The following is a 24293-nucleotide window of genomic DNA, read 5'->3' on the forward strand; positions in this document are numbered from 1 at the left end:
TAAATGTGGCCTCTAGAGTGTTAACTAGCTTTTCCTTTGATTTGACCTGGTGACCTAGTTTTTGACCCCACGTGACCCAGATTCGAACTTGACCTTAAGATTATCAAGATTAACATTCTGACAAAGTTTCATTAAGATATGGTCATAAATGTGGCCTCTAGAGTGTTAACTAGCTTTTCCTTTGATTTGACCTGGTGACCTAGTTTTTGATCCCATGTGACCCAGATTCGAACTTGACCTTAAGATTATCAAGGTTAACATTCTGACAAAGTTTCATGAAGATACAGTCTTTAATGTAGCTTCTAGAGTTTTAACAAGCTTTTTCTTTGATTTGACATGTTGACCTAGTTTTTGACCCCACCTGACCCAGATTTAAACTTGAACTAAAGATCATCAACATTAAATATTCTGACCAAGTTTCATTAAGATAGGGCCATAAATGTCGCTTATATAGTGTTAACTAGCTTTTCCTATAATTTGACCTGGTGACCTAGTTTTTGGCCCCCATCTGACCCAGATTTTAAGATGACCTTAAGATCATCAAGATTAACATTCTGACTAAGTTTTATCAAAATAAAGTCATAAATGTGGCCTCTAGAGTGTTAACAAGCTTTTCCTTTGATTTGACCAAGTGACCTTGTTTTTGACCCCACCTGACCAAGATTTAAACTTGACTTAAAAATCATCAAGATTAACATTCTGACCAAGTTTCATTAAGATATGGTCATAAATGTGACCTCTAGAGTGTTAACTTGCTATTCCTTTGATTTGACCTAGTGACCTAGTTTTTGACCCTACATGACCCAGATTCAACCTGGACCTTCAGATCATCAAGATTAACATTTTGACCAAGTTTCATGAAGATAAAGTCATAAATATGGCCTCTACAGTGTTAACAAGCTTTTCGTTTGATTTGACCTGGTGACCTACTTTTTGACCCCAGATGACATAATATCAAACTTGTCCAAGATTTTATTGAGGGTAACATTCTGACCAAGTTTCATTAAGATTGGGCCAAAATTGTGACCTCTTGAGTGTTAACAAGCTTTTCCTTTGATTTGACCTGTGACCTAGTTTTTAACCCCAGATGATCCAATATCGAACTCGTCCAAGATTTTATTGAGGGTAACATTCTGACCAAGTTTCATAAAATTGGGCCAAAACTGTGACCTCTAGAGTGTTAACAAGCTTTTCCCATTGATTTGACCTGGTGACCTACTTTTTGACCCCAGATGACCCAATATCGAACTCGTCCAAGATTTTATTGAGGGTAACATTCTAACCAAGTTTCATTAAGATTGGACCAAAATTGTGACCTCTAGAGTGTTAACAGTCAAATTGTAGACGACGGATGGACGGACGACGACGGACACAGGGCGATCACAAAAGCTCACCTTGAGCACTTTGTGCTCAGGTGAGCTAAAAAATCACCTGAACATTACTGTTATCACATACAGATGGAAGGAAGCTAAACAAGAGCTGTCGAAGGACAGCAACGCTTGACTTCTCAACAGCCTTGTCAATTGAATTAATATTAAAGTCCAAATAGGGGCATAATTTTGTTAAATTGCAAAACAGGGTTATGAAACCTATACAATGCATATCAGTTTATGACAATGAACAATTGTGTGAAGTTTCAATCTATATCCATTTTTTAAGTGGGTACTGAGATACCAGCTTACATACAAAAACTTAACCAAAAACTGCTAAGTCGAAAAAGGGGCATAACTTTATAAAAATGCAAAGTAGAGTTATGGAACCTGTGCAGTGCATGTCAGATTATCACAGTGAACAAGTGTGTGAAGTTTCAATCCATTCCCATTAGTGGGTACTGAGATACCAGCTTACATATAAAACCTTAACCAAAAATTTCTAAGTCCAAAAAGGGCCTTAATTTTGTAAAAAAGCAAAATAGAGTTATGGAACCTGTGCAATGTAAGTCAGCTTATCACAGTGAATAAGTGTGTGAAGTTTCAATCCATTCCCACAAGTGGTTACTGAGATACCAGCTTACATTAAATAAGAGGGCCATGATGGCGCTATATCGCTCACCTGTTATCATTGCACTTGAGGACAAGAAGGTCCTCAGAAAAAATATCTAAGTCCAAAGATCAGGAACAACAAAGCGAAGAAATTAAACCAAAAAGAAAAAAAAAATCTTACAAGGTATAGATATGTCAAAAAACACCTAAAAATTGGAGGTACCATCCATGTTGTACCACAGAAAAGTGGTCTCGGTTTTTCCCTACAGCCAATAATAAACAAGAGGACCATGATGGTCCTGAATCGCTCACCTCTTCCCACACGATCCAGTTTTGAGAATGACGTCGTTTTTTCTATTATTTGACATAGTGACCTAGTTTTTGAGCTCATGTGACCCAGTTTTGAACTTGACCTAGATATTATCAAGATAAAAATTCTGACCAATTTTCATGAAGATCCATTGAAAAATATGGTCTCTAGAGAGGTCACAAGGTTTTTCTATTATTTGACCTATGGACCTAGTTTTCGAAGATACGTGACCCTGTTTTGAACTTTACCTAGATATCATCAAGGTGAACATTCTCACAAATTTTCATGAAGATCTCGTGAAAAATATGGCCTTTAGAGAGGTCACAAGGTTTTTCTATTTTTATATCTACTGGCCTAGTTTTTGATCGCACGTGACCCAGTTTTGAAACTGACCTAGATATCATCAAGGTGAACATTCAGATCAATTTTCATGAAGATCCATTGAAAAATATGGCCTCTAGAGAGGTCAAAAGATTTTAATAATTTTAGACCTACTGACCTAGTTTTTGACCGCAGTTGACCCAGTTTCAAACTTGACCAAGATATCATCAAGATGAACATTCAGATCAACTTTCATACAGATCCCATGAAAGGTATGGCCTCTAAAGAGGTCACAAGGTTTTTTTATTATCTGACCTACTGACCTAGTTTTTTAAGGCACGTGACCCAGTTTCAAACTTGACCTAGATATCATCAAGGTGAACACTCTGACCAATTTTCATGAAGATCCATTCAAGGGTATGGCCTCTAGAGAGGTCACAAGGTTTTTCTATTTCAAGACCTACTGACCTAGTTTTTGATCGCAGTTGACCCAGTTTCAAACTTGACCTATACATCATCAAGATTAACATTCAGACCAACTTTCATACAGATCCCATGAAAAATATGGCCTCTAGAGAGGTCACGTTTTTTCATTATTTGACCTACTGACCTACTTTTTGAAGGCACGTGACCCACTTTCGAACTTGACCTACATATCATCAAGATGAACATTCTGACCAATTTTTTATAGAGATCCATTCATAAGTATGGCCTCTAGAGAGGTCACAAGGTATTTCTATTTTTAGACCTACTGACCTAGTTTTTGACCGCACATGACCCTGTTTCAAACTTGACCTAGATATCATCAAGATGAACATTCAGACCAACTTTCATACAGATCCCATGAAAAATATGGCCTTTAGAGAGGTCACAAGGTTTTTCTATTATTTGACCTACTGACCTAGTTTTTGATGGCACGTGACCCACTTTCGAACTTGACCTAGATATCATCAAGATGAACATTCTGACCAATTTTCATACGATCCCATGAAAAATATGGCCTCTAGAGAGGTCACAAGGTTTTTCTATTATTTGACCTACTGACCTAGTTTTTGATGGCACGTGACCCAGTTTCGAACTTGACCTAGATATCATCAAGATGAACATTCTGACCAATTTTCATGAAGATTTTGTGAAATATATGGCCTCTAGAGAGGTCACAAGGTTTTTCTATTTTTAGACCTACTGACCTAGTTTTTGATGGCACGTGACCCACTTTCGAACTTGACCTAGATATCATCAAGATGAACATTCTGACCAACTTTCATAAAGATCCCACAAAAAATGTGACCTCTAGAGTGGTCACAAGCAAAAGTTTACGGACGGACGGACTAACGCACGGACGGACGGACGACGGACGACGGACGCTGCGTGATCACAAAAGCTCACCTTGTCACTATGTGACAGGTGAGCTAAAAAGTTACTAAAAATAAGCTATTTATGGTAACGTAAAAGGGAAATAATTAAAAAAAATAAATATTGTAAGTGAACAAAAGAAGGATCTGCCAAATAAATCTGTTGACATAAATGAAATTTCAGATCAGTATCCTCATTAATTACAGAGATATACCCATTTTAATTTGAAATAAAGGGAGGTAATTTGACATAAAATCAGTCCATAGTTCTCTACCCTGATTGGCTCAGTCCAACTAATGACAATAATGAAATTTCAAATAAGTCCTATAAGTACTAACTGATATAAATCCATTTTGATTACAATGAGGGGAGGTAATCAGATATAAAATAACTCTGGAACCTAAGATTCGATCTGATTTGTCATGGAAAAAACAAAAGAGACAATTTTGGACCTTTAAGGGGCCATAACTCTTGGAACCCATGATGGAATCTGGCCAGTTCAAGAAAGGAACCAAGATCTTGTGGTGATACAAGCTGTGTGCAAGTTTGGTAAAAATCAAATCATAAATGAAGCGGCTACTGTGCAGACAAGGTCAAAATAGCTAATTTTGGCCCTTTCTGGGGCCATAACTCTGGAACCCATTATGGGATCTGGCCGGTTCGACAAAAGAACCAAGACCTTCTGGTAACACAAGTTTTGTGCAAGTTTGATTAAATTCAAATCATAAATGAAGCTGCTATTGCGCAGACAAGGTCAAAATAGCTAATTCTGGCCCTTTCAGGGGCCATCACTCTGGAACCCATAATGGAATCTCGCCAGTTCAAGAAAGGAACCAAGATCTTATGGTGATACAAGTTGTTTGCAAGTTTGGTTAAAATAAAATCATAAATGAAGCTGCTATTGTGCAGACAAGGTCAAAATAGCTAATTTTGGCCATTTCAGGAGCCATAACTCTGGAACCCATAATGGAATCTGGCCAGTTCAAGAAAGGAACCAAGATCTTATGATGATACTAGTTGTGCGCCAGTTTGGTAAAAATCAAATCATAAATAAAGCTGCTATTGTGCAGACAAGGTCAAAATAGCTAATTTTGGCCCTTTCAGGGCCCATAAGTCTGGAACCTATAATGGCATCTGGCCAATTTAAGAAAGGAACCGAGATCTTATGCTGATACAAGTTGTGTGCAAGTTTGGTTAAAATAAAATCATAAATGAAACCACTATCGTGCAGACAAGAAATTGTTGACGCACGGACGGACGGACGCACAGACGGACTGACGACGGAGGAAGGGTGATCACAAAAGCTCACCTTGTCACTATGTGACAGGTGAGCTAATAAAATCATAAACGAAACCACTATCGTGCAGACACGAAATTGTTGACGCACGCACGACACGCACGGACAACAGACGAAGGGTGATCACAAAAGCTCACCCTGTCACTATGTGACAGGTGAGCTAAAAACTTAACCAAATCGGGACGCCGACGCGGACACCGACGCATGGGTGAGTCCAACAGCTCTACCTATTCTTTGAATAGTCGAGCTAAAAATCACCCAGAGCATGATCTACTGTTATCACATACAAACAACACATCAATCATTATTACAGGCGGTTATTTACTGTCTTCTATTCGAAAGTGTTACAGTCAGCCATTGAAGGTGGATAATCAGATTTTGGCCATGGTAATGGATTTGTTCGAAACTTTAGCATCTGATCATTTACACTCATTTATGTTCACTTAACACTTAATACAAATTAGATTTTCACTGGAGGTATTTTTAAAATTTCATTTTCCTATCCTGGTTGCCCAACCAAGATAGAGTTATTTTATCATAAGTATAAATTTGATAAACATACTTTGCCTAAGGAAAAGTATAAATATTAGACATATTGTAATATATTTGTAAAATATTTGCATTTAAAATTATGTATTTAGATGGAATTCATTAGAAACGCAAGTTTGAAAAATTAATATTACCTCCCTTTGCCTATCTTGGTTGCGCAACCAAGATAGATTGGAAATAAATGAATTCAGAAGCTACACACAGCTTTTAAACTTGCATTTTGGTTCAGATTGTTCAATAGTTGATATGTCTATCAAATGCAAATGTAAAACTAGACATTGTATCGAAATAAAAAGAAATACCCAGCTTTTTATATACTTTCATATTAAAGGGGAGTAATTACAAAATTTTATAAAAATAATAAAATATACATTTCAAATAGGAATCTAACTCTATGTAATCGATCAATTTGTTCCTTAAATAATTCTCTACCAGAATATACAAAAAGTAAAAAATGTCATTAAATGTTGTTTAAATGTGATTGACCACCTTTAAATTGAAATAAGGAAAACTGATGACTCACATTTCAACAATATATATATTGCTATTTAGGGAATAAACACTGTAATTACATATTGAGGAACCTGTCTCACTTTCAGACAAAAGTAGCTGGATAAGGGTGATTTATGTTTTCAAATCCAAATGAGGCCTAATGCTTTTTACTTCTTACAAAGGTTTTCATGATCTCCGCTAAGCCAGGACACAATGAGATTGTCTGTCACAATGGTTTACCAATGATTTATGACTGGAACTTACTTGTAACCACATGCTGTCAGTTACATAGTAGGCTGGTGCTGACAATGATCACTTGTTTTTGTCACCTAAAGTGGTTAAGTATTTTCTTGCTCATGTTACGGAGGACATTTTTTGACACAGACATAATCTGCAAAAACTTTATTAAATTTATAGTCTTTCAATTCAACATTCCACTAAAATTAAGGCCATTTTCAAGCTTTCTAAAAGTTTTATCTTTCAGTCCAACATTCCATCAACATCTCTGCCAATTATCAGGCTATTTAAAGATTTGTTTGGTAAAGTGCTCATGGTAACACCACAGGCACTCGGCACGTGGCCTGGACCCCACCCCTGCCCCACCCCCAAGGCCCCTTCTCTACTTCCCTTGTACAAAAACATTTTTCAGTACTCAGGTATATCACTGTGGGGAATCAAATGATCAAAATAATCTGTAAACCAAAATAAATTTATGAATGAAATGTGATAATACTGAAGCAACTTTTGCTGTAAACCTAAAATATAGTCTACCATATATGGCAAAATAGATGTATCCTAAAGCTATATAGATTTCAATCATAATCACCTTCTGATTATCAAGAACACTTCAAGAAACTGAGGATTCTTATTTTCCTTAGTATTTGTAAATACAGGATATCTATCAATATTGTCAACTACATAATAATTTAACAATTTCCATTACTCATATGTTAGGCTATGTTTAAATTTCTGATCTTATCATGGTTAAGGACATTAATTCATGTCCTTCAAAATATAACTTTGGTTTAGAGATTATTTTGATCATGTGATTCCCCACAGTGAATATAGAATATGACATTTTTCTTGCAGAACTTTGTTATTTTGTGTAAACAACAGATTTTACAAGATTGTGCAGTTTTTGTACCAGGATAGTAGAGGAGGGGCCTTGCGGGGAGGGGCAGTTGTGGGGTTCAGGCAACATGTCAAGTGTATGTGGATAAGACAGTTTAAAATTGTAGCAAATGTAATTTTGAAGCAGCAACAATGTTTTAAATGAAATTCCTTGATTTACCCACAAAAAGAAAAAGAACTTCTTTTTGACATTTTTTTTCACTGTAATCTGATAACCATCACTGGATATCTTAGCTTAATCATTAGTCTCTAGACATTTTACAGCACTTATATAGCATCACATTTAGCTTTATTAAACGAAGATTCCAGTTAAGTGTTCCATCATTTATAACAAAATGAACTTTATTTGATATAAAATGATTCTGACTAACGTTGTGTCTGTATTGTATTATAGTTTCCACTGTTCAATTTCTCTAACAAATGTATGACTAACTTTCAAACAATTAGTGTGCACTTTTGCTAAAAGATTTCCATCTTGAAAAACAAGATTTCCATCTTGAAAAATTGTTTTAATAGTTTTACTGGTGCAATGTTTCCATTAATATACACTGAATGTCAATAATAAGGCTCAAATGACAGTAGGTAAAAACGATTTGATAACAATTTGTATACCAAACTGGTATATAAACATATTCCTATCTGAAGTCACCTATGATTAATTTCATGGTCATTTAAATGGCTTCATTGCTTGGAAAAATAAAGTTTACATTAATTTTCCACTTCTATTTGCAGTCATTTCTGACTCTTTATGCTATCTGAATGGCGAAATTTCTTGGAAAAACAAAGTTTCCTACAAATTTAAACTTGCTTCTTCTACATTTATGGTAAGAATAATTTATACTATTGTCTTAGGTTAAACCAGCAGTTTCTTACATGCAGACTTTTCTCAAAAACAAACCTGACAATCATTGCCAAACATCATTGCCAAAATTTCCTACCCAGTGCATTTTATCAAGCCCTATAGCTACCCAACAAATTAAGCTTTAAAATTAAAAGCCTAGAAACTGGCAGTGATGTTGATGGAATGCTGAACTGCAATACTGCAAATTGCGTCTTTTACAGTAAGTCCTTCAAAATGTGATTTGAGCCCATAGGTCAGTTTAGATTGGTTTACTAATTTTTCATTAAGGCCACCAACCTATACACATACATATATAATTTATCATAATGTCATCACAGCCTGTTACAATCTTCAGTATATAATGCATTCAATGGCACATACTTGGTAAAAATAGAACATTTAAATTCTATCATAGTAAAATTATCATTTCAGAATGAAGCTTAAAGACATAATATACATATATATATAATAGAAAATATTAAAAGTTACTCCTGGACAAGCATATAATAAACAAGAGGACCATGATGGTCCTGAATCGCTCACCTCTTCCCACATGATCCAGTTTTGAGTATGACGTCGTTTTTTCTATTATTTGACATAGTGACCTAGTTTTTGAGCTCATGTGACCCAGTTTTGAACTTGACCTAGATATTATAAAGATAAAAATTCTGACCAATTTTCATGAAGATCCATTGAAAAATATGGTCTCTAAAGAGGTCACAAGGTTTTTCTATTATTTGACCTACTGACCTAGTTTTTTAAGGCACGTGACCCAGTTTCAAACTTGACCTAGATATCATCAAGGTGAACATTCTAACCAATTTCCATGAAGATCCATTCAAGGGTATGGCCTCTAGAGAGGTCACAAGGTTTTTCTATTTCAAGACCTACTGACCTAGTTTTTGATCGCAGTTGACCCAGTTTCAAACTTGACCTAGATATCATCAAGATAAACATTCAGACCAACTTTCATACAGATCCCATGAAAAATATGGCCTCTAGAGAGGTCACAACGTTTTTTCATTATTTGACCTACTGACCTACTTTTTGAAGGCACGTGACCCACTTTCGAACTTGACTTAGATATCATCAAGGTGAACATTCTGACCAATTTTTATGAATATCCATTCACAAGTATCGCCTCTAGAGAGGTCACAAGGTTTTTCTATTTTTAGACCTACTGACCTAGTTTTTGACCGCACATGACCCTGTTTCAAATTTGACCTAGATATCATCAAGATGAACATTCAGACCAACTTTCATGAAGATCCGTTGAAAAATATGGCCTTTAGAGAGGTCACAAGGTTTTTCTATTATTTGACCTACTGACCTAGTTTTTGACGGCATGTGACCCACTTTCAAATTTGACCTAGATATCATTAAGATGAACATTCAGACCAACTTTCATACAAATCCCATGGAAAATATGGCCTCTAATTAGGTCACAAGGTTTCTCTATTATTTGACCTACTGACCTAGTTTTTGATGGCACGTGACCCACTTTCGAACTTGACTTAGATATCATCAAGGTGAACATAATGACAAATTTTCATGAAGATTTCATGAAATATATGGCCTCTAGAGAGGTCACAAGGTTTTTCTATTTTTAGACCTACTGACCTAGTTTTTGACCGCACGTGACCCAGTTTCGAACTTGGCCTAGATATACCAACTTTCACACAGATCCCATGAAAAATATGGCCTTTAGAGAGGTCACAAGGTTTTTCTATTTTTAGACCTACTGACCTAGTTTTTGACCGCACGTGACCCAGTTTCGAACTTGACCTAGATATCATCAAGATGAACATTCTGACCAATTTTCATGAAGATCCATTGAAAATTATGGCCTCTAGAGAGGTCACAAGGTTTTTCTATTTTTAGACCTACTGACTAGTTTTTTGACGGCACGTGACCCAGTTTCGAACTTGACCTAGATATCATCAAGATGAACATTCTGACCAACTTTCATAAAGATCCCATGAAAAATGTGACCTCTAGAGTGGTCACAAGCAAAAGTTTACGGACGGACGGACGCACGCACGCACGGAGGGACGGACGGACGACGGACAACGGACACCGCGCGATCACAAAAGCTCACCTTGTCACTTTGTGACAGGTGAGCTAATAAAAAAGAAAAACATCCAATGGGTTTCCTCTATCTGTATTTCTGTCCACAGATAGAGGAAACCCATTGGATGTTTTTCTTTTTTATTTATATATATATATATATGGCTAAATTACATAGCATATTTAATATAATCTTAGGCAACTTCAAATCAACAGAACTATAAAACAATTCAGTCATTTTTCTTAGTTTTTTTTAATCTGGAAAGGCAAAAATATGGCCAATTTACTGATTAAAGTTTTAAATTTGACTGCAAAAATACAAGGAAATTATCTTTACAAAAACATGACAGCACCAGCATGTCGACTTCACTGAAAGAGTGCAGATACCAGCTAGGGTAGTAGTACTGTAATCCCAAAATTTTGATTAATTGAAAGGTTTTTTCCCATAGATCTGATTTTACATTGTTTGATCATACAACAAGAGTTGTTAGTGGACAGCCTGCTCAACTATTCTCAGTGCTTGATAGTATAATATAAGCTATGAGTAAAACTATAACATTACAATAAGCATATTCTAAGTCAAAAAGGGGCCATAATTCAGTCAAAATGCTTGATAGAGTTGCCTCCACCTTTTTACAGACTGGGGTCATGATGGTAAACAAGTATGCAAAATATCAAAGCAATATCTCACTGGACTTTGAAAATATTTGGGGTGGTACGCAAACTTTAACATTTATTCTAAGTCGAAAAGGGGCCATAATTCAATCAAAATGTTTAAAAGAGTTGCCTCCTCCTTTTTACAGACTGGGGTCATGATGGTTAACAAGTATGCAAAATATCAAAGCAATATCTCAATGGACTTTGAAAATATTTTGGGTGGTACGCAAACCTTAACATTTATTCTAAGTCAAAAAGGGGCCATAATTCAGTCAAAACGCTTGATAGAGTTGCCTCCTTCTTTTTACAGACTGGGGTCATGATGGTAAACAAGTATGCAAAATATCAAAGCAATATCTCAATGGACTTTGAAAATATTTTCAATGGACTTTGAAAATATTTTGGGTGGTACGCAAACTTTAACATTTGTGTGACGCTCACGCTAACGCCCACGCCGGGGCGAGTAGGATAGCTCTCCTATCCTTCGAATAGTCGAGCTAAAAAGTAAATTGAAAGAGTCTGTGACTTTTACATCTTCTTTAGCTTAACAAGAGGGCCATGAGGGCCCTATATCGCTCACCTGAGATTAATTGCTTGGTTAAACAGATTTCTTTGCTAATGCTTCAAAAACAAACAAGAAAATAGATGAGAAGGTAATGGTAAAGATTCTTCAAGATAAATACTGAAATCTGTTAAAAAATTATACAGGTGGTCCAAATCTCTTTGCTGTAGCTTCAAAAACAAGAAAGTAGGTCAGTAGGTCAGGGTTAATAATATTTAGGATCAGTATTGAAATCTGTATCAAAAGTTCTACATGTGGTCCAAATTTCCATGCTGTATCTTCAAAAACAAGAAAGTAGGTCAGAAGGTCACGATTAAGACTATTCAAGATGAGTATTGAAATCTGTATAAAAAAAATATAATTATCCAAATTTCTACACAGTAACTTCGAAAACGAAAAAGCAGGTCAGCAGGTCACAATTTCAGTAGGTCAAGGTCACAGTGAAGTGACCCCTAATTACTTGGGGTCATCAGGTAATTATAATTAAACAGTCTAGGAAATATGATCAGATAATTTTTAAAGTATTTTTTCCTATATAACACATACAAGTGACCCCCGGGGCGGGTCCTCTTTTCACCCCAGGGGCATAATTTGAACAATCTTGTTAGAGAACCACTAGGCAATGCTACATACCAAATATCAAAGGCTTAAGCCTTGAACTTTAAGACAAGAAGATTTTTAAAATTTTTTCCTATATAAGTCTTTGTAAAACTTAGGACCCCCTGGTGGGACCTCTTTTCACCCTAGGGTCTTAATTTGAACTAGAACTGTCACAGGAGTGACTCATACCCCCACCATACGGTCTTGTCACAGAAGAATGGCAACCATAAGGAATCTTAAAAATACTTTGGAGTACTTCATCCTGGGCTTCCACATATAAGTAATACTAGTATAATACTAGTATAGTAATACTAGTAAATATATTAAATCTCTAATATTAGAGATACACTAAAAGTGAATACAAAAAAGTGTCTTACCGACCCATGTTACCACGGAAAAATGTTTTTACTTTTTACATAGGACTTATAATAAAAAAGTTAGAAAAATACCTAAAATATTGAAAATCTAAAAATAGGATTTCTAAAAATAGACTAATTCCTCTGGAATTTAAGGGGAAGAAACTCAGTACAAAGGTTAAAAAAAGGTTACTTCCCTTTGGCTTACATCAAAATTAACCTTAAATTCTAGGTAAAAGGGGACACAATTCAAGAAAAATAGTGTCAGAGTTATGCACCTTGTGTCACATGATGTGGGTGATGAGGTGGAACATCTATTTTAAGTTTGAATCAAATCCATTTTGTAATAATTGAGATATAGTGAAAATACATCAAAATCAACCTTAAATTTAAAGTAAAAGCGGACATAATTCATAAAAACTTTATGTCAGAGTTAAGCACCTTATGTCACATCATCTGGGTGATGAGGTGGAACAACTATTTTAAGTTTGAATCAAATCCATTTAGTAATAACTGAGATATAGTGAAAATACAACAAAATTAACCTTAAATTCTAAGTAAAAGGGGACATAATTCATGAAAACTTGGTGTCAGAGTTATGCATCTTGTGTCACATGATGAGGGCACATGATGTGGGTGATGAGGTGGAACATCTATTTTAAGTTTGAATCAAATTCATTCAGTAGTAACTGAGATAAAGTGAAAATACATCAAAATCAACCTTAAATTCTAAGTAAAAAGGGGCATAATTCATAAAAAAAAATGGTGTCAGAGTTATGCACCTTATGTCACATGATGTGGGTGATGAGGTGGAACATCTATTTTAAGTTTGAATCAAATCCATTCAGTAATAACTGAAATATAGTGAAAATACAACAAAATTAACCTTAAATTCTAAGTAAAAGGGGACATAATTCATGAAAACTTGGTGTCAAGAGTTATGCACCTTGTGTCACATGATGTGGGTGATAAGGTGGAACATGTATTTTAAGTTTGAATCAAATCCATTTGGTAATAACTGAGATAATAAATTTCGGGACGCAACGCGACGGGACGCGACAAAACTGACTCCTATTTACCCCCCTCAAACATGTTTGGTGGGGGTATAATAATCTTGGTAGAGGATTACTAGGCAATGCAACATACCAAATATCAAAAGCCTAGGCCATGAAGATTTTTAAAGTTTTTCCTATTCAAGTCTATGTAAAACTTGGGACCCCCGGGGGGGCCTCTTTTCAAGCCAGGGTAATAATTTGAACAATCTTGGTAGAGGACTACAAGGCCATGCTACAGGCCAAATATCAAAGGTCTAGATCTTGTGGTTTCAGACGAGAAGATTTTTAAAGTTTTTTTCCTATATAACTCTATGTAAGATTTGGGACTCCTGGGGTGGGGCCTCTTTTCACTCCAGGGGCATAATTTGAACAAACATACTTTACAGAGGACCATCAGATGATGTTACATGCCAAAAATTGAGGCTCTATGCTTTGTGGTTTTGGACAAGAAGATTTTTAAAGTTTTTCCTATATAAGTCAATGTAAACCATGTGACCCCCAGGGCGGGGCCATATTTAACCCTAGGAGGATAATTTGAACAATCTTGGTAGAGGACCACTAGATAATGCTAGATGCCAAATATTAAAGCCCTATGATCTGTGGTTTTGGACAAGAAGATTTTTAAAGATTTTCCTTTCGGTTGCCATGGCAACCAGAGTTCTGCATGGAATTCTTTGAACAATTTTTAAAGAGGACCATCCAAGGAACATCCCTGTGAAGTTGGACGGCCGGACGCCGGACGGTGAGTGATCACAATAGCTCACCCCGAGCCTTTGGCTCGGGTGAGCTAAAAAGGTGTATTACTTAAAAGAAAGCACTTTGCAAAAAACTTAATTGGACTAAGTATTCATCATTCCTATGGAAAAGTCAAAACTAAACAGACCACATATTTCTGGACAATAAGTTAAAAGGCGATTACTATACCATCACAGATTTTATATGTTATATTCGCAAACATTTGATTCAAGTTTCTTGAAATATGGAAAAACTGAAAAATGCCATGAGTTTCATAAAAGTATAAGATCGGTTTTTTTTTTCAAAATTTAGATTTTATAATGTGATAAACACTTTACTTACCCATAATGATAAGACTGAAAAGACGACAGCTAGGACAATTTGCCAGAGCCGGAGACCACTAGGTAATCGGATATACAACTGGTCACTGTGACCCAATATCTGACTGAGCTGAAAATAAAAACAAACATGTGATAGACCCTTATAAGATTTTGATTACTTCCTGAAGGTGATGTTGTTAAATGGACTCTCTCAGAACCCATCTTCCTTGTACCATACAGATAGTTGTTTCAACTCAAAACAGCTGATATTGGACTGCATGTGATCAGTTGGAAGACTAGAAAAAACAATGCATATTTTCAAAATATTTTGGGCAATGGGCAAGCCTGATAAAAAGATACAATATGATACAATATTGTATTACTTTTCACATGCAGACATAATTCAAATTATCATGGTGGCTGATATCTGTCATGTTGTGTTGGCCTGTTGGCGAGGCGAAAACATGACAACATCGAAACAAGAAAACTCGACAAACACATTAATTTTATTGAGATTTTGTGTCTTTGCCCCGCCAACATGAAAACACAACGCATTCTATGAGAAAACTTGAACTTTATAGGGCACCGACACAAACATATTTATCTGTTGAGTTTTCATGTTGGCGGGTATGAATATGTATTATTGGCACCTTTTATTTGTCATGCTGTCGTGACTTCGCTATGCCGACACAAAAACACGGAAAAAACTTTATTTCGTAGTGTTTTCGTGATTTTACCCCAACGACACAAAACATGACAAATACTTACTATATGCTGAGTTTTCGTGTTTTTGTTTTGGTGTCTGTATAACTATCATAATTAAGTTTTATATCACGCTTGAAAGATGAAACAAAATTGTCTTTCAAATGCTAAAAATGTATTTCCTGAATTCAACGTTTAGTGAGAAATAAATCTATATATATATTTCATTCTTTAGAAATAATCAAACAACATTTGTAACAGGTCATAAACCATTTCAAAGGAAAGTGACACTGCGAATCGAGATTTATAGTCCACCTCAGTGCTAACAGAATGTAATAGCAAGCTTCAAAAATCAGACACTGCCTAACATTTTTAATTTAAGTACAACAAAGTAGTTCTATCTCCTTCATCAAACAATCTTTTTGCATTATCACATAGTCATACTAACCTAGCAGATGTATTTAAGGCTGTATTACTAAAGCATTAAGAAAAGAAGTTCCAACCATGTGGATAGATATGTAAAATGTTAAGAATTTGAAAATTATGATTTCAAATCTAAACGGCAGTCAATACATTCTGAACAGCCCACAGAGCTAGAGGATCCCAGCTTTTTTACTTGAAGAAGAAGAGCTCTACTGGGAGATATTTTTAGCATTATCACTGTATACTCAAGTCATTTGCCATTAACTACCCAAATAAGCAAACAGAGAGCACTAGGTGAGCCATTTTCTTACTGTGCACTTTATTGCCTATATATATATAATCAGTCCAGATCTCTTAATTGCACGTCTTTCATATGTGTAATTGTTGTGCGCATGTCTAATGGAAGATGCCAAAATGAAAACATGAAAACTCGATATAATATAAAATATTTGTCATGTTTTCAAGTTGGCGGGGTGAAAACACAAAAACTCGACCAATAAGGATTTGTTGTGTTTTCATATCGGCAGGCAATAGTCTCTACAACTGAACAGCACTGTAAATAAAGGGTGCCAATACAACATATTCATACCCGCCAACACGAAAACGAACAATTAATATGTTGCTGTCCTCTGAACATCGTATTCTCGTGTAAAATGTGTATAATGTACACTCAAAGTGGGGTTTCTAAGCCAGCTAGACCATCTTAACTCATTCACAAGAAAATAACAAGAGGGCCAAGATGGCCCTAGGTTGCTCACCTAAGTAACACTACATATCAGTGTGTACATGTTTTACCTAGTGATTTCACAAAGTCAAATATTCTGACCAATTTTCATTAAGATTGGACCAAACCAAAACATGTGGCCTGTGCGAGCTTAAACAAGCATTTTCTTTTGATTTGACCTAGTAACCTAGTTTTTTAACCCGCATGACCCAGAATCGAAATTGTTTAAAATTTCATGAAAACAAACATTCTGACAAAGTTTCAGGAAGATTGGAGCAAAATAGTGGCCTCTAGAGCTATTCCTTTGATTTGACTGGGTGACCTAGTTTTTGACCCCACTTGACCCAGATTTGAAATCATCCAAGACTTCATGATAACAAACGCTCTGACCAAGTTTTATGAAGATAGAATCAAACATGTGCCCCCTAGGGTGTAAACAAGCTTATTCTTTGATTTAACCTGGTTACCTAGTTTTTGACCCAACATGCCCCAGATAAAAGTTCATGTGATATTTCATGAAAACAAACATTCTGACCAAGTTTCATGCACATCAAATGAACAACAGTGTTAACAAGCTTTTCCTTTGATTTGTCCGGGTGACCTAGTTTTTGACCCCACATGACCCAAATTCGAACTTGCCTAGGAATCATCAAGATAAACATTCTGACCAAGTGTCATGAAGATAGGGTCATAAATGTGGCCTCTAGGTTGTTAACAAGCTTTTCCTCTGATTTGACCTGATGACCTAGTTTCTGACTCAACATGACCCAGTTTAAATCCAGGCCTACAGATCATCAAGATAAACATTCTGTGCAAGTTTGTATCAAATCAAAGCATAAATGAAACCTATATAGGGCTGAAAGGGCCAAAATAGTAAATTTTGCCCCTTTCAGGGTCAGTAACTCTAGAACCCATGATGGAATCTAGCAGTTTTTCGAAAGGTATCAAGATCTTATTGTGACTTAAATTTTGTGCAAGTGTGGTTAAAGTCAAATATAAAATGTCACTTCTATCGTGTTCACAAGGTAAAAGTTAACAAATTTTGGCTCTTTCAGGTGTCAATCTGGGGCTGTAACTCCGGAACCTATGACTGGATGTGACAGATTCATCATGGAATCCAAGATTTATTGTTACATAAATGAAGTCTCTATATGGCTGCAAAAGCCAAAATATCAAAATTTGGCCCTTTAAGGGGCCATAACTCTGGAGCCAATGATGGGATCTGGCTAGTTTTCGAAAGCGACCGAGATATTATGCCAGTACAAGTTTTATGCAAGTTTGATTAAAACTGATTGCAAAATCATCGTAACAGTGGTCTTTATCATGTTCACAAGAAATTATGGATGGACGGATGACGTATGACAGACGACGGACAAAGGGCGATATGATACAAAAGCTCACCCTGTCACTAACACACTTCTAAAAGGTTTTTTAAGTATGATGGATTATTTTAGCTTACCCACATAAAATAATATATATACGGAGGGAGTTTTTCTAAGCTAAATGGATTATCTGACATAATGTACACTGCAAGAGTGGTGTCAAACCCATAGCAGTGAGCGACAAGTGACCATCTGTCAATGGATACCCTGTATCAATACTGTATAATCCCCTATCTGCTGAAACAATATTTACTGTTCTATCTTATATACTAATACAAAGTTCTTATTAGGTACAATTGAGATGTTGTTTACAAAGTATGCACCTGTTCTACCTAAGATACTGTAATAAACTCCTGCAAAAATACACTCTCACCCTCCTTAAAGCAGTACTTATGCAGAAATTGTTTCCTTTTTTGCCTGAAAATATATGTGTTTAGACCTAATTGTCCATCCCTGGCAAGTAAGATGTCTTTTATGTTGTTTACAGACAGATTCTTTAATGTAAGGACTATATTTTAAATACAATATTAACAAGAGGACCATGATGGTCCTGAATCGCTCACCTATCCCCACATGACCCAGTGTTGAACTGAGTATGACCTAGTTATTTCTATTATTTGACATAGTGACCTAGTTTTTGAGCACATGTGACCCAGATATCATCAAGATAAAAAATTCTGACCAATTTTCATGAAGATCCATTGAAAAATATGACCTCTAGAGAGGTCACAAGGTTTTTCTATTATTTGACATAATGACCTAGTTTTTGAAGGCATGTGACCCACCTTTAAACTTGACCTAGATATCATCAAGGTGAACATTCTCACCAATTTTCATGAAGATCTCGTGAAAAATATGGCCTCTAGAGAGGTCACAAGGTTTTTCTATTTTTCGACCTACTGACCTAGTTTTTGACCGCACATGACCCAGTTACGAACTTGACCTAGATATCATCAAGCTGAACATTCTCACCAATTTTCATGAAGATCCATTGAGAAATATGGCCTCTAGAGACATCACAAGATTTTTCTATTTTTAGACCTACTGACCTAGTTTTTGACCGCACGTAACCCAGTTTCGAACTTGACCTACATATCATCAAGGTCAACATTCTGACCAATTTTCATGAAGATCTCTTGAAAAATATGGCCTCTAAAGAGGTCACAAGGTTTTTCTATTTTTAGATCTACTGACATAGTTATTGACCGCACGTGACCCAGTTTCGGACTTGACCTAGATATCATCAAGATGAACATTCTGACCAATTTTCATAAAGATCCCATGAAAAATATGGCCTCTAGAGAGGTCACAAAGTTTTTCTATTTTCAGACCTACTGACCTAGTTTTTTACCGTATGTGACCCAGTTTCAAACTTGACCTAGATATCATCAAGGTGAACATTCTGACCATTTTTTCATGAAGATCCATTGAGAAATATGGCCTCTAGAGAGGTCACAAGGTTTTTCTATTTTTAGACCTGCTGACCTAGTTTTTGACCCCACGTGAGCCAGTTTCGAACTTGACCTAGGTATCATCAAGGTGAACATTCTGACCAATATTCATCAAGATCTCATGAAAAATATGGTCTCTAGAGAGGTCACAAGGTTTATCTATTTTTAGACCTAGTGACCTAGTTTTTGACCCCACGTGACCCAGTTACGAACTTGACCTAGGTATCATCAAGGTGAACATTCTGACCAACATTCATGAAGATCTCATGAAAAATATGGCCTCTAGAGAGGTCACAATGTTTTTCTATTTTTAGACCTACTGACCTAGTTTTTGACCCCACGTGACCCAGTTTCGAACCTGACCTAGATATCATCAAGGTGAACATTCTGACTAATTTTCATGAAGATCTCATGAAAAATATGGCCTCTAGAGAGGTCACAAGGTTTTTCTATTTTTAGATCTACTGACCTAGTTTTTGACCGTACCTGACCCAGTTTCGAACTTGACCTAGATATCATCAAGATGAACATTCTGACCAACTTTCATAAAGATCCCATGAAAAATGTGACCTCTAGAGTGGTCACAAGCAAAAGTTTACGGACGGACGGACGACGGACGACGGACGCCACGCGATCACAAAAGCTCACCTTGTCACTTCGTGACAGGTGAGCTAATAAAAGCTGTGCCTTAGACCTGCTGCATTCAGAGGATGTAAATGGACAACAAGCAAATTCAGTGAACTGGTATCCCCAACCAAACAGGATTAAGTTTTCACCATTGAAGCAGCATTTTCTGCCTACAACTAGATGCCAAGGGCAACATGTCGAGCCAACCAGCTGTCAAAAGGACTGGGCATTGTACATGACACTCTCTCTCACTGAGGCAAACATTTATGCCAAATAAAAGAAAGATTGCAAAAAGTTACAATATAAGTTATTTATAGTAACAACAAAGGGAAGTAAAACTTAAAACAAGAGCACCGCCTTGCGGGTGCTGACGCTCATCTGATTTTTTTTGTATAATAGAAATATTGTCCTTCCCATGATTTTCTAAGTCTAAAAAGGGCCATCATTCTTGCAAAAAGCAGGATAGAGTTATGTTTCTTGATGTACAGTGTCCACTTATGATGGTGAAAAACTGTTGCAAGTTTTAAAGCAACAGCTTTGATAGATTATGAGAAAAGTTGACTTAAACATAATACTCAACCAAGAAAATGATTTTCTAAGTCCAAAAGGGGCAATAATTATTGCAAAAAGCAGGATGGAGTTATGTTACTTGCTGTACAGGGTCAGCTTATGATGGTGAACAAGTGTTGCAAGTTTCAAAGCAATAGCTTTGATAGTTTAAGAGAAAAAGTTGACCTAAACATAAAACTTGACCAAGAAATCTTATATTTTCTAAGTACAAAAGGGGCCATAAATCTGGAAGATCTGCAAGATGGAGTTATGTTTCTTGCTATATAGGGTCAGCTTATGATGGTAAATAAGTATTCCAAGTTTCAAAGCAATAGCTTTGATAGTTTAGGAGAAAAGCTGACCTAAACATAAAACTTAACCAGGCAACGCCGACGCAGACGCCGACAACCGACAACCGACAACCGACCAAGTGATGACAATAACTCATCATTTTTTTTCAAAAAAATCGGATGAGCTAAAAAACAACTTCTAAGTCCACATAAAAATCCTTACCAGTAGAGATCAAAATACACCTCAAAATTGGATGTAACTTGCATGTTGTACTACAGAAAAGTGGTCTTGATTTTTCCCTACGACCAGTTATAAACAAGAGCTGTCTGTAAGACTGTGCGCTCCACTATGGCCAGCATTTTTTTATTTTCTGGTTTATGGGAGATTTTTTAAAAAAACTGGGTCGGGGGGACAAATAAAAATAAAAATAAAAATCCCAATTTTGAGCAGTCGACCAAATAAATAAAAATAAAACGTCCAAAAGGATACAATTTTTTTATTTTTTGTACACACTCACAAATGAACTATTCTGAACTGGTTTATACCTCATCATCTCAGTATACTGTTGTTTTCTTAATGTGTAGCTTGTATGAATATTGCCATTTTCAAAGTCACCAAGGATATGTATTATTTGTGTTTTTGTATATATCTATTTTGTAATAAAAATAGACTTGTGGAAACATTTTTCATAATAAAATATACAGATACCACAGCTGACATATCATAAGAACATTGCAAAAAAGTTACAATATAAACTATTTATAGTAACAACAAAGGGAAGTAATTCTAGGTTCTTGCACATAATACTCTGTCTCATGATGGTGAACAACTGTGCCAAGTTACATCAAAATCCCACTATGCATGAAAAAGAAATGCTCCGGACAAAGTCATTCTTGTATCTGACCTTTGACCTCTAAGTGTGACCTTGACCTAGACCTAGGGACCTGGTTCTTGTGCAGGACACTCTGTCTCATGGTGGTGAACATTTGTGCCAAGTTATATCAAAATCCCTCCATGCACGAAGCAATGCTCCGGACAAAGTTGTCATTCTTGTATCCTTTGACCTCCAAGTGTGACTTTGACCTTAGACCTAAGGGACCTGGTTCTTGCGCATGACACTTTCATGATGGTTAACAATTGTGCCAAGTTACATCAAAATACCTCCATGCATGAAGAAGAAATGCTCCAGACAAAGTCATTATTAAATCTGACCGCAAGTGGGCTCGACAAAAATCACTTAAATGCAATTGTAAGGTTTGTATACATGGTTTATATAGAACATCTGATACAAAATTTAAGTTCCTTTCAAGGACTGCACTTTTCCAATAACTACATTTTTCAAAACCATATCTTGAAATCTTACTTCTAAATATGTTTTGTGGATTTTATTCATTGATTTCTTCAAAATGTAAAAATAATACAAAAAGTTACCAAGTATGGCTGCAAATTTATTTTTCTGTAAAGCAAGTGGTTAATGGAACATTTTTTCAAGGAGATATTCATGAAATTGAAGCAGTTATTTAAAAATTCAAGTACCATTTTAGGTTTTTTAAGGTTTTAGACATATTCAAGAAATTTACAAGGATTAGCAACAAATTCAAGGACTGTTAAATTGAGGTATGACTCTCTCGACCAATTTATTCCCGTCTCTAGTGCATCAATGTCACTTCTCTTTTCAAGACCTACCATAAATTTGTACTAAAATATCCTAAAACATGTAGAGATGTTTTGGTAGAATTTTCTCTGACAGTTATTAGAAGTTAGTTGCCTCCATTAACAGCAATTGCTCGTGTAGCTTATGAAGTTATACCCAAAAGGCTGAAGAAAACATTTTACACTGAATCATTTTAAAGCTCTGATGGGAAGCAGAAATGCCATATATGGGTATAAAGCATGTCTTGTACATAAACTGTCTAGTTAAGTGTAAAACAGGCAATCATTCCCTTAAATTAAGGCACCTTTCTTGTTCCCAAAGGAACAGCCAATAAAACAATCATTTCAGTTTTTTAAAGTTCCAGGAAAAAGTTTGAATCATTGCGAGAATTGACTCTTGAGGAACATTCAATTATATTGGTTCTGTGGTGCAATTCCTAAGAAACAGCAGTTGTTTCCTTAAAAACACCTTAATATTGGTCCTAATTAAGGTGCCATGTGACACAGTTGGTTCCTTAGAAACACCTTAATATTGGTCCTAAAGTGCCATGTGACATAGTTGATTCCTGAGACACACTAATTCGGGTTTTGTCATGCCATGTGAGAAGATATTTTTGTGTGGCCAAAGAAAAGATTGTCTTTCATGGCTTCTAATACTAGATGTTGCGATTTCATTCTTCACAGAAATTTTTATGTTAAGAGGTTTTGTGCTCAGGTGAGCTAAAAAGACTCCTTGCATCGCAACATTACAGCTGGTTTAAGCCTAAAATGCCTGTGACCCTTTACTTTAACAGGCAAATCTTTTTGCTGTACCAATATACAAAAAGCTATATAAAAGGTAACGACGACAAGAGAAGGAACAATAAAAGTGATTTTGTCTGTTCTCTGTTTTTGTCTTTTTGTGGTAGGGGGGAGGAGGTTGGGAAGGGTAAATGAAGGGATAGGGGGTACGTTGTGGAGTAATGTGGATTCTTGCACCCTTCAAATCACGTAATCCCCACCCACCTGTATTCCAATTTAGAGCCAATACCTTAAATAGTTTTGTAGTTGTGCTCTGGACACAAAATACAGAGGACAGATTTGAATCAATTTGTGATCTTGACATTTGACCTTAATTTACCAAGTTTATACACTGTGCACAAGATCTCATCTCAACTACCTAAATGCCAAGTTTGAAGTCAGTACCTTGAATAGTTAGTAAGTTATGTCCCAAAAGGGGCATAATGAAAGGATCAAGTTCTTGTCCAGACTAAACTGGATAGAAGCACTAATGCACATAAAACGAACAGCCATTTTGATGACTATGTTGAGCTCACTGCATACATGCTAGACAAAACTCTTTCATTCGCAGAATCCACCATTAACTTTGTGATGTCAAATGGACAGACAAAAATAGAAATAAAATTTGCATGCTCTCCACATTTTCAATCTATGTAACAGGTTTCATGAAAAAATCTTGTGTATACCTGATCCCACTTTGCCACTATATAGACTCTTTGTTGTCATAGCAAACACATTTGAGCCGTGCCATGAGAAAACCAACATAGTGGGTTTGCGACCAGCATGGATCCAGACCAGCCTGCGCATCCGCGCAGTCTGGTCAGGATCCATGCTGTTCGCTAACAGTTTCTCCAATTCCAATAGGCTTTAAAAGTGAACAGCATGGATCCTGACCAGACTGCGCGGATGCGCAGGCTGGTCTGGATCCATGCTGGTTGCAAACCCACAATGTTGGTTTTCCCATGGCACGGCTCATTTGTCATTTCAGCAACAAAATGAATGGAGGTGCATATTCTCCTCATTACCATCTATGCATGTACCTAGTTTCATAACAATGTATCTTAGTTTAAAAGTTATTGC

At 36.1% G+C, this 24293-nt stretch overlaps 1 protein-coding gene across 3 annotated transcripts in view; it reads right to left on the minus strand.

The window, feature by feature from the left end:
• Window positions 1–24293, minus strand: part of LOC123537234 (uncharacterized) — a 437951-nt gene that overhangs the window by 34004 nt on the left and 379654 nt on the right. For all 3 annotated transcript variants that reach the window (XM_053528446.1, XM_045320884.2, XM_045320885.2), the window contains exon 5: window positions 14654–14761. In XM_053528446.1, the coding sequence (XP_053384421.1) occupies window positions 14654–14761 (108 nt within the window). The remainder of the gene's footprint in view (window positions 1–14653; window positions 14762–24293) is intronic.

This window comes from Mercenaria mercenaria, chromosome 17 (genome assembly GCF_021730395.1).
Source record: "Mercenaria mercenaria strain notata chromosome 17, MADL_Memer_1, whole genome shotgun sequence".
Classification (NCBI taxonomy): Eukaryota; Metazoa; Mollusca; class Bivalvia; order Venerida; family Veneridae; genus Mercenaria; species Mercenaria mercenaria.